The sequence below is a fragment of the Atta colombica genome, unplaced genomic scaffold (genome assembly GCF_001594045.1).
Source record: "Atta colombica isolate Treedump-2 unplaced genomic scaffold, Acol1.0 scaffold105, whole genome shotgun sequence".
Classification (NCBI taxonomy): domain Eukaryota; kingdom Metazoa; phylum Arthropoda; class Insecta; order Hymenoptera; family Formicidae; genus Atta; species Atta colombica.
The window spans coordinates 893,534-906,463 of record NW_017259190.1 but is presented as its reverse complement, the minus strand read 5'-3'; the positions used below and the strand labels follow the sequence as shown (position 1 = coordinate 906,463).

Genomic DNA, 12,930 nt, shown 5'->3' with positions numbered 1-12,930 from the left:
ACATATCATCTAGCTACCTACATAAATTACACGATTTATTGTAAGTATAATAAAATTTATTTATTGTAAATATAATAAATGTCTTCCTAAGTGTGTGACTTACTTAGTTTCCCTGTAAAAAAACAAACTGCATACACAAAAATGAATTTACATATTTAAATGTGTAAATATAATGTTATTTCTACACACTTGAATTTGCAGTATTATCACGATTAGTTCGTCGCTAATAGAACTACAACTTTAGCACCTAGACCTTATCAAAAACAAACAATTACTGGATTGCAAAAAATGCAGATATGTAGAAGACGCTAATAAAGTTATCGAAGAACGATAAAATGAAAAAAGAAATGCGATTATAAGTTTCATTGTTTCATAGTTATCAATTTAGAAAGACTATATTTGTAAAAATTGCAATTTATGTGTATCGCAATTTTAAAGATAATTGCGGAAATCCAGAAGCACGCAATCGAGAAGATTCAAGAGAAATCAAGAATGGAATCAAATTGTAAATTGGTGCCAACCTTGAAGTGGCCGTCAACGCGATACGCAATTGCGCGTATGTGCAAAATTGCGTTAAACACGCTATTACTATTGCTAATTCAACTGTATCATCTTGCGTAATATCGACATGTTGCCGTCGAATCGATCAGTAAAACAAAGTCGATTCTAACGTCGAATCATTTTAATGAATGCATCAATTACAATAATCGTGCAACTTTAAACGACATCATGATCGTTCAAGCAATTGCTTGAACAATCGAATAATCGCGAGTGTTTTTTTTTTCTAACTACAAAATCAATAATCATGGTAATTACTAACAATAGCATTACAAATCATACAAGGCGATCTTTGACTTTAACGCGAGTAGAATCGATTGCATTCTTCGATGTATAAGCTCTCGTTCTAATCTGCATGACGACGATAACATTCTTTCATCGACAATCTCACCGAAAGGTCAGGGGTTCCTCAGGACTTTGCCGATTAAGTGGTTCATTTCAGGTTAAACTTATGCGAAGCTATTTTAATCATTCGCATCTAATACAGCGCAATACATGCTCGCCTATTGATTTTATAAATAAACTTCGGTAGGTGGATCGATCTCAATATTGCTCATTTGCTGTTAATAAATATTATGCTTTTTTTATATCAGTGAGGGGATTAATGCGGATTATTTAGTTTAATTTTAAATTTTCATTGAACTGTATGGCTCAAGTGGTTTCTACGCAAATTATTATCTTTTTATATATCAATAATATTATATATCAATTATATTTTCAAAGTTGCGTGGTTGCAAAATGTCAGAGTATCAATGTAACAAATAGTCATGATTTATCGAACAAACTTTATGTCTTTATCAGATCGAATTCGTTAGATCGTACACGAGTAATTTTACAATTATTAGACCTCTGGCCATCCGATAACTTTGCAGACAATCAGACGACAAGATAGTTTCCTGCGCGAAATAAACAGACGTCTCAGTTCGACAGTTCGCAAATATTACATCATGACGGTAAAGTTGATATCAAACTTTGCGAGGGACAATTACGTACACGCTTCTCGGTCATTCGAAGACGTACACGTCGACTTCATTGTGCGTTTAAAGCGCGCCAATCTTCGTCCGTGGACAATCGATCCCGATGGCGATTAAAATACGACACGCTATACTAACACGTTACATCGCGAATGCGAGTATATATGCGATAGTCTCAAATGCAATAGTATCAAATGCAATAACGATTAAATGTATGAACTCGCGGATGAGTAAATATATCCTGTCAGCCGTGAAGTGTCGAGTTCACTTCCCGAATTAGAGTTCTCAGGCACGAGTTGCCGTGTCGCGCTGCAGTTCGGCGATCGATTCAGCAATTTATGATGGGAGTTACCTCGCAAATTCTCGTCAAATAACACACACGCGCGCGCGCACGAGCATGGCGACGTCTCTCGCCAATTTACTAACGGGTATTAATAGCTACCAGCCCGTACATTCCCTTGAAGCTACAACGATATCGAGAAAACGAATTTCGAAAACGTTAATCGTTTCTGCCGCCGCTTTTGATTTCGATAAATATTTATAATTGATTTACGCAGTGTACCATAAATTAAATATTAATCGTAAAAAATATATTTCTATTCAAGATATCCAAAACAATAAGTATAGTAGAGAGAGAAATTAACAAGAATGTCATACATGTCTCATTAATATTTATCGATTCTAATGTAAAATCTGAAATAATTTCAAAGCTTTAGATACAAACTGATACATATGTATATAAGTTATAAATAAGAAAAGGTCATGTAAAGGAAAGGAAAAAAATTAGATATAAGAAAAAGTTAATTTACCATTCTTGTAGATATCTCTGGGACAGTGTCTGAACGAAAAATATCTATCGCGATGATAAACCTGAAGATATATCTGTAAATATAATTAATAAACTTAAGCCCCTCCTGTTCATTTATTATCTCATGTGACATTAGAAATGAGAAAACAGTTGATAAAAATTCTTGCAAATGATATTTGAATAAAAATATTTTTCCGTAAAACAATTGCAATTCAGTAGAAAAGATTTATAAAATATTATCTTCTTGTTTTGCAGAAAAAAATTGAATCATATTTATTTCTATATATTATTAATTTTATTGTTTATTGTCACAGCTATTGTCATAAACATAGCTCATTCGTTTTTAGTTATACATACTTTATTTCCAGATATATGATTATTTATTAATTAATGAAGTAAAAGCAGAATTTTCGATATGTTTCACAAGTCGATTGTAAGTATCGTTTCATTGAAACATATTTTAATATATTTTATCAGAATTTTTATCATGCGTTTTCTTGCTTCTAATAATGTGATAATAGAATAGATAAGAGAAGACCTAAAAACATATTTTAATTAGAAAGAGAAAACAAATAGAATAGAGATTCTAGTACAAGAAACTGAAGTTTATAAGATACAAACACGTTCAATGTTATCAGCCTTGACAAAATTCGTTCATAACACGATTTTAGGATATCACCAATTATTGCAGAGAATTGTCGAACATTTTCACGTATCTCGCACATCTTATCGAAAACATTTCCGCACACATGAATACAAATATATAGACTATAGATGAAGTGCGATAACCAAGCACTAGCGATAAACAATTTCATGATATATAAGAGGTAGACAAAAATAAATCAATTTGGACTTTAATTGCTTGGCCTGAATAGTATTAATCAATGACTACTATTAGCACTGAGAATGTAGACTTATATCGATCGTTTTTACTCAACCTATGTCAGTCGATTAACTGGAGGATTTATAATACAAGAATCTATATATAGTTATATATATCGCGTTGTTCAATCAGTTTTTTGCTTGCTTCCGTCATGAAACATTAAGGCTCAATTCCACTAACGTAAGATTAACTTCAATCTCGGTTCAATTTATTCTTTATCTTATCTTCTAATTCTAAAAGTTAGAAAAAGATAAATGGTAAGTTAAACCAAGATTAAAGTTAACTCTTTGTTTATCTTTTTCTAATTTTTAGGCCTGGTTCCATCATTTCAAGAATGTTGCGAGCAAGTAGTAACAGTAAGTTAAATCGAAATTAAAGTTAATTTTGTATAATGGAACCGGACTCTTAGAATTAAGAAAAGATAAAGAATAAATTGAACCGAAATTAAAGTTAACCTTATATTGGGATCAAACCGAGTCTAAGAATGTCGCAATCGTGAATCTCAATCATGATCGTAGAATTCAGCCATTAATCTTTTCCGTTCAGTCGCATTGCATGCGATTCATATCGTATATGCATAATTAATTACCCTATGCAAACTGCATACGTCAAACATATTTATTTGCCTGAACTTACAATGAATTCGCTTTTAATTGCAAAGATAATTGCGCAACTGTAATGACACCGACGCAAAGTGTACTTTGCACGTTTATAAAATAGTTGGTTAGATACGGAGAAGTCGCGACATCTCGTACATATAAATCATCATATTTACGTTACGTTTGTCGCAACGTTGAACGTGTTTGCTGTTGCGAGAAGGAGGCACGCAATACCGATTTCATCGATAAGACACGCAACGTGCTGCGATTTCGCGTTAGTCATTGGTAATCGCCCAGTTTTTTTATTTAAATTTTGTTTCCACATTTTTTCACGCGTAATGTATACGTGAATTGGAATGAGCAATCTTGACTTGGCTTTCTAAAGCACTGATTTTTTTGCATCCAAGATGCATTCCACTTACAACATTCTTGAAATCATTTTATTCTTATTATTTATCAAATATTAAATAAGGATAAATGCTTGCGAGCATATGAGCGCCAAATGACACTTCAGAAGATCGATTCAAGATCGCCCATCCCGTCTACGAAAGATCGCAATTAGGCAGATTCAACCGTAAGGAGAGCATCAATACATAGAGACACTAATTATTTTTTTAATAATAAGGAAATTTTTAATATTGATACTCTTATATTATTTGTCACTGGAATAATATAACTGAGCAGCCAGTATTAACAAGTTCCGTACTGCACGAATTACAGCTGGATTTTCCATTTAGATCGTTTAATACTTCACTTGATTATCTTCACGTTATAATATAGAATAGTGTTGAAACAAATATGTTTCAAGCGTCAGCAAAAATATATAAATAAATTTCTGAGTACAAAATGTTACTATGTAATTGTTATATATAGTATTCAGCAATAAAATCTCTCTTCAATATAGAAGGTGGTGAAGATTGTGTTCGAATTATGAAACATTTAACTATTACAATTTATGTTCATATTATGGTCGTATTTTGAAAAGAACGGGATATCTGTCAGGAGTCGAGTGTGATCTATGAGATAACAGTAAAAACTGAACAGAATATAAATATTGAATATATTGTCAACGGTAAAAAAAAAAAGCGCTGTCATGGAGGAAACAAATATTGAGTAATATGAATAGAATGTCATTCCCGAAGCGCTTTTCCTTTTATTATTATGTTTAAATGTTTTATCATTATGTTTATTTATATTCACGGAAAGAATGATTTTATTAACGAAGTATCTAAAAAAGTTAGATACAGATCTGAAAATAATTTTGTTAGATTATCAAAATAATTATGTAGGACACTCAAACTAATCAACCAAAATTTTTACAATATTGCTTATCATGCTTAAGATTTCTGCATAATTATTTTGATCCAATAAAATTTTTCACATTAACATCTAGCTAAATGTTTAGATACTTTAACAAAATCGTTCTTTCTATTATTTGTTTAGTTTGTCTTATATTGAATCATATTGAAGAGAGCTCTTCATTGCCTAATATTATAACAATTGTAATATTTTATTCAAAAGTTTTTTCCGTTTTATACCTATTTATATAATTCTGCATGTGATTGCTGAAAACAACTGTCTACATTTCAGCACTATTTTATAATTATATTAGGTGTAGTAAAAAGAAATCCATTATTTTTCCATTCAATTTCATGCAAAAATAATGGATTTCTTTTTATTACACCTAATATTATACGTTATTAAGACACTGATTTTAATTAAAGTTTAAACATCTGTTATTTGTATTACACTAACAATCGTCATATAAATCATCATACATCATTCTTAAAGGACTTAGATCCAGTCAAGTTTCATACTTCTGTTTACTATTTTACAATTATACAATCGTCTTCTTTATAATAATTTTTTAATGTTATGAAAAATATATGTTATTTAATAATCATAATAATGCAAATAAAAACATCATGAATTACCGGTAATTCATGCGATGTGGTAGTCAAGTCACTTAAAATTGGTCGGCACAGTGTTAAAATTTTTGTTAATTTTTATCGTTATTATTAAAAAAAAATTAGTGGCCCAGAGTAAATAGTTTCCCTACAGACACACGTCTATGAACGTGTCCCGCTAAATATAACCATTGCTATTTCCTACTCGAGATAAACGCGAGTCAAGAGGAGAAGAAAAATAGCGTGCTTTTGGCTCTCACAGCATAAATTTTCGAAGAAGATGGATCACTTTCCACGATTTTCATCGTGATATCATCTATCAGTTAAGTTATCGAAATGATTTTGAGCACATTCTTATGCCTACACATTTTTTTTCCGACAGGTGCGAATTCGTAAAGGATGAATAAGCGATTGCTCGAACAAATCGTAATCGAAATTCAATATCAAACAATAGGAATTAATTTGAATATGAATTGACGTTATCAATTATTTATAGCTCCGCATCATGAACAATTAAACATAAGTACAGTAACTATGCAAAGTTTGCTTTTCTTTCAATTGTAGCAGTTTATACAAAAAATTATTGCGGATGAAAAATTGAAAGTACAAACTTTACAAATACAGATCTTACAGAATAATTACGGAATCGCGTAATATCTGTTGAATATCAGAAGTAACTATTTTTAAAGTGATGATATTGCCGATATTACATTAAAAAGTTCTTTAAATTAGTTTTATAAATTTGAAAACCTTTTTATATGTTTAAAATATATGCATGAATAAATCTCGGGATCTCAATTAACTTAAATGGAAAAAATTACAAAAAATGAACAATATTAAGTGAAGATCGACTGATGAAATTAAAAACACATAAATAAAACATGTCATGATTAATTAAGACGTTCTTCGTGCCTAATAATACTTTTTGTGAATTTAATTTTTTTTTATAATGGAATATTTGTTTGCTAATAATTAAACCATATGTTTTCTTGACATTTCTTTAAAAAGAATCTATGTCTGAAATACATATTGACAGGATAAATAACACGTTAAATCATTATCGCAAGTTGATAACTCCAAGAAAAAGTTGAAACGTATTATATTAAATAATTTAATTTTTTTACTTGTACATTTATATTTTTTACTGTGTACAACATATAATTAGTTGGTTATAATTAAAAAAAAATAGATAGAGAATATTTATTTAATATTTGTATCTATTCACAAACCAATTATAGAATTGTTCATATTTGCCAGTTTTTTTCTTACTGTTTTAATATTGTGAGTCGCATAACGAACTTTTCAATTAGGTATATGTATATAAATAAATTATGTATATATACTTTTTAAATAAAAAGGTTTTCAATTCCATAAAATTCGAAGAACTTTTTAATCATAATACTTTCTAATTTCAATATCTATAATTTCATCACGTCAGCATTTTACAGGTCTATAACTTTCTCATCACATGATACTTAAGACAATCTTATGAATATTTAACAGATATGTAAAATATTTTATTTTTACATTTTCATTGAGTAAGAGTCGATTCTCAAATCGATCAAAGAAAATTTATAAGACAGTTATCGACACGTTAAAAATTTGATAAAATCTAGATATGTTACAAATTTGTCAGAATAAAATTCCGAAATGTCACATATATAGAGGTCTGTCGCATTAACATGCTCGCAACGATATTACGAATTTGTCACAGATGGTTGTGGGATTAACTGTGCCAGATATTTTGAAATCGTGCGCAATCGAAATACCGTTGAAGACAATCCTTCAGCACGATTTGTTAAAACGTACGCGAGAAAACATGAACGCAACGTCGGTAGAAAAATTCTAAAGTTAGGCGAAAACGTTTGAAGTTGCTCGTGAAGAGATTTCACAAAAGAGAATTATGAATACATACATACTTATATACAGGGTGTCCTGTAATTTATTCGACAACACTCGTGGGCAGATAGAGCGGACTGAATCAAAAAGTCCTCCACTATTTTGCAATTTTCGCAATAAGATATTGATTACTAAAAATTGTTGAATATTGGTTTTCAATAATTTTGTTTCTTAAATATTATCAACTTTACAGAAAAACTGTAACAGATAAAAATTGTTTATTTTTTTCTTCTCATAAAGTTCTGAGAATTTTTTCAGAATTTTTTTATACTGTATTTCATGTTGGTATAAATAAGAAAATGCAGATAAAAAGATGATAAAAAATTCTTAGAGTTTCTGAGAAGAAAATGAATTTTTATCTCTTGCATTGATAAAATTATAATAATAGTTTGTAAAATTGATAGTATTTGAAAAAAAAAATGATTGAAGACCAATATTCAGCAATTTTTAGTAATGAATTTTGTTAACTATTGCGGAAATTGCAAAATTGTAGAGAACTTTTCAACTCAGCTTAGTCCACTCTATCTGTCCATCCCCTCCCGCCCTCCCCCACTTAACCAAATCTTAATGAATAAATTATATAATAATTTCTCGAATGTTAATAATTTAATAAAAAGATTCTAGTTTTAATTGAAGAAATTAACGAGAAATTTAAATTGTTTACGTTATTAAAATTAAGTATATTAATATTAATCGTTGATTAAAAGACGTGAGAAATGAAATATCTATACTCAAAGTGGTACTAAAGCAACACCCAGAGAAAAGATTGCTTCGATTTAAAGAAATTTTCTTCGCTATATGGTTAAAGAAAAAATTTCCTTGATTTGTGAAAAAATTTCTTTGATTTAAACATTATTTTTTTAAAATAAATAAAATTTATTTGATTTAAAGAAATTATATTTAAATCTAAGAAACGACGTTCAAATCATGATTTTTTTTTTTAATCAAATAAACTATTTTCTGGATAAAAAGATAAAAAAGATAAAAATAATCTAAATATAAATACGTAATAAAAAGTATGGCCGCTTAGTATACGATTATCTTTTCATATAGATCGCGATTAAAATAATAACTCGATTATCGCGACATGTATAGATAGCCAAAATATTGATTAAAATACTATATGATTGCTGTTGGTGCACGAATTTAGGGTAAATATTTGCAACACATGACGACAGTACAGACGCTTCGGTTAGCTTATGAAATAGAAACGACGAACGTGCGGGCACGTCGCTGTCGGGAATTTCGAAATTATGCGATCGTTAACTAGAGTTGCCATGGGAATAGCTCGATAAAATTTTCAGTATTCCAATTAAATAATTTATTTAAATTTTACACACACACACACACACACACACACACGCGCGCGCGCGCGCGCACGATAAGAATGATTAATTAATAATTAAACAATTAATAAATTAATTGTACAGAAGCTGTAAAATAGAAAATATATTCTATATTTTCAGCTATAAGCCGGTGGGCCGCGCATCACTGCTATATTGAATTGATTAGTGATTATTTATTTCGAATATTAAAATTTAATAAGTATTAAATAGGTTAGTGATTAATTACTTATTTTTAATATTGAAAGCACTTCAATGCCTTTAACCCTCAAAATAAATAATTAACTAATTAATTTAATATTTATAAAATTTCTTTAAAGGACGTGCCGTTAAAAATATATTAAAAAAATGTCCAAGTGCATAGACCTCGGATAACTCGACTTGGCAGATGCGCTCACACCTGGCAAGTGAAAGATGTAGAATTTGATTTCCAGTCAACCGCGTCAATATCTTTCTCGCTCACACGGTTTACCGATAGAAAAATGTTATGCTGTCGACGCGCAATCGTTTGTAAAACGTAGAGAGTTGGTAAGTGGAGCATCGAAAACATATACGAGACTCTGCTTTGTGCCGCAACCTTAAAAAGGTTAGACCTCGTTTACCGTATGTTCTTGACAAAGGAAAACATGTATGTTGTCGAACGTATCATCTCGTCGTAAGTAAAGTTTCAACAAAATTGAAGTTTTAACGAAGGTGTTCTTAATTCTTTCTTCAAACTCATATCGCTCGATATGATAATATAATTCGGGAAAACGAAGCGGACTTTGGACGGTTCTACGATTCTATCTGTAGAAGTCTAAATAGCTCGAGCCATTTTTGACCAATGCCTCACGTCATCTGACACCGTGTCGCGTCGGTCGTAGCGAAAAGTCGCGCTTTACTCACATAGCGAATTCGGTTGCGCACTGGTGCATATTAAAGCCGTCGTACACTGATTTCTGAGTAAAAGTGCCATGCAAATATTTCGTTATAATTATAAAATTATAATTAATTATAAAATTATAACGAATTATAAAATACATATTTAACTTAACAATACACTATTAGATATGAAAGGAACAATGGTAATCCAATCCTTTAAGTTAAATAATATTTTACTATTTTTAACTTTCATGTGTCAAAATGTAAATTAATCCATTTCTATGATTAATTTCAAAGTAAATATCGTCATATCTATTTAATCAATCCATTTGAGTCAAATTTAATATATTTTCTTAAATTATGATTCAACTTCAATGTTTTAGTGAAATTAACATATTGAGTAAAATCAGTGGCGCCCATAGAAATGATTAAAAATAATTCGAATTGAGTATAATATGACATCACGAATTTAGTCTACAATAAAATGTATTGAGGATTTCACGATTTAATTTATTTTTTTATATTGAACACATCTTTCATATGTCAATTTGTGTACGACAACTGTAGTATGCATTGAATGCGTCCAATTGAATTCACTATCAGAAGGGAGTGTGCGGCACTAGAGGAGGTAAGTTGTCTCATTGTGGAATTGAACGCGAATCGTTATCTGTCTACGCAACATTGTCTCGCAGAAATATCAAGAATTAATACAGTTGGCGAGCCGTCTCGAAAACATCTACGTCTCAAGGCGACGCAAGTCAAGAAACGCATGGAAAAAACATCAAGTTCGCATCGCTAATAAACTTGCTTGCGAAACTCGAAAAACGGGAAGTCGACGATATCGTGTCTCTTGTCGCACGTACAGTATCGAATATAGAGTACCGTAGATATTCGTTACCTCGGCTGAGAATCAAAACTGGAGTAGATATGCCACTTGTATCAATATAGATTAACTTTAATCTCGATTTAATTTACTTTTTATCTTTTTTTAGTTCTGAGAATAAGATCCGTTTCTATTAATGTAGCTTAACTTTAATTTTAGTTCAATTTATTTTTTATCTTTTTCCGTGAATAAAGAAAAAGATAAAGAGTAAATCAAAGATTATCAAAGATAAGTTAGATAAAATAATAAAAAAATACATATTGTACGCAAATAATAATTATTTGTTTCAAATATTTCAAAAGTTTTATATATCTTCAAATCTTGTAAGTTCATCACAAGCATCAAAATGATTAAAAATATATTCTAAGTTCTAAATTTAATACTTTAATCAAGATCAAGATTTAATTATTAAATTAAATCAAATTCTATTCGCTTATTACATAAAATCATTCCTTCAAACAATTTATAATAAAACAATTTAAAAAAAAACAATTTGTTGTTTTGAGTACACATTAATGAGTTATTTTAAAATTTGTTATAAATATATTTTAAGATTATTATCAAGAAAATATTCTTTATTAAAGATAACCATTTAAAAGAAAGAAAGTAAATTAAGTAATTACTTTTCTTATCAAGAATATTTTTAGAATATTTTTTTCTGCGTATCATAAGGATGTTATCATGACTTTATATAAGTGATAAATAAAATAATGTAAAAATATGGCCATAAGGGGTCGAGTATGAATATATAAGATCATAATGAGTCAAATATGTATTGATAGGAGATCGGAATTAATAGTTAAAGAGTAGTGGAACAGTCGTAGACATACGGCTTATTGTTACATGCGAGTGTAGAAATATGGAGAATGAAGGATTCCAGTTTGACTCCCGAGCGGCTCCATTAATTTCTCCGGTCTCTTACAGTAATAATCGATGACGTCCTTGTAACATCATTCAACTTGTTTCTTTTAACTGAACTTGTTCGGTTATCTTTCCCCTTTTTTTCCATGATGAAGAAAAGAAAAGATGAACGATGCAAAAAGTTTAACAAAAAATAAGACTATTATGACATCTATTATGACTTTTTGTCTACAAGATTTATTATGATGAATTTTTTGCATGCTTCATTTTCTACAATCTTTTTTTCTCTAAAGTGAAGAAAAAGAGGAAAGATTGTCCACTTTGAAAAAAGAAGATAAAAAAATGAACCGTATAAGAAATACAGCTAAAAAGAATAAACGGCAATTTGATTTTGTAATAAAAGCAAACGCGTTCGAAATGTCAGTCGCGAAAAAATGAGGATCAATTTCGCGTATTCAAGGTGCGATATTCGACTCGTCCGGATTATATCGGTTTCAATGGTTCGGCCGAAAGTTACTGCCAAAAGGTTGGTCGTTTCTGCCGTATTTCGCGACATTACGCGTCAACGCAGGCACTTACCTTGAGACGCTTGAGCTTGCCGTCCCTCGCAGCGTTGTACACCACGCTCTTAAAATCCATTTTCACATACTCCGACCCGGATCACGTCGCACCGCGACCACCCAGGCCGCCTCTTCGTTTGCGCGCGGAGTGTACACGTATTCCGTCGTCGACGTTTCAACCCCGGACAGATGACCGTTCGCGTAGCGGCCGAGCGGCGCTTCCTCCGCTTGCCACCCAGCGGTAGCGCTGGGACAAGGGAAATCACGTTGATGAAATCGCGTTACCACCGAATAGATTTAGCCTGCTGACGCTCGAAGCAGCCCGAAGAATGACAGGAAGACGCGCGCGGACAATCGCGTACGGAATTCACGCGCGAGCGAAGAAGAGAACCTCGACTCCTCCAGATGACTAACGTCTGGAGTGTCTGGACTGTTCGTCCTCGTTCACCGTGTTTCCGTTCGGCGTACTCGTTCGCACGTCAGGTGGCGACACCAGCCCGATTCATACGGCGCGGCGATTTTCAAACGACTAAACTTGCGGTGCAGTGCAGCTTTTTCCAGATCTGTCAGATTTCAGACGGAACAGCATACTTAGGGCGCGTGGTGGAAGACTGGATGACTTAGGAAACAGTTTCTTACCACTGTAGTCTGTTTTTTTCTAAATCATTCCCTCCAACCCCCACCATATACTCTAAGTATGTTGCTTCGTCTGAATTGATTGCCGACCGCGCGGGATCAATCGCCAGCCAGTGCCAGCTGTGCACGATTCCGATCTCTCTCTCTCTCTCTCTCTC

The 12,930-nt window shown here is 31.5% G+C and overlaps 1 protein-coding gene across 1 annotated transcript in view; it reads right to left on the bottom strand.

The window, feature by feature from the left end:
* The window catches only part of LOC108691222 (protein fem-1 homolog CG6966), a 35,826-nt gene extending 23,090 nt beyond the window's left edge, over positions 1-12,736 (bottom strand). Inside the window, exon 1 of the mRNA XM_018198898.1 lies at positions 12,156-12,736. Within this exon, the coding sequence (XP_018054387.1) occupies positions 12,156-12,215 (60 nt within the window). The 5' untranslated portion in view covers positions 12,216-12,736. The remainder of the gene's footprint in view (positions 1-12,155) is intronic.
* Positions 12,737-12,930: the final 194 nt, after the last annotated feature.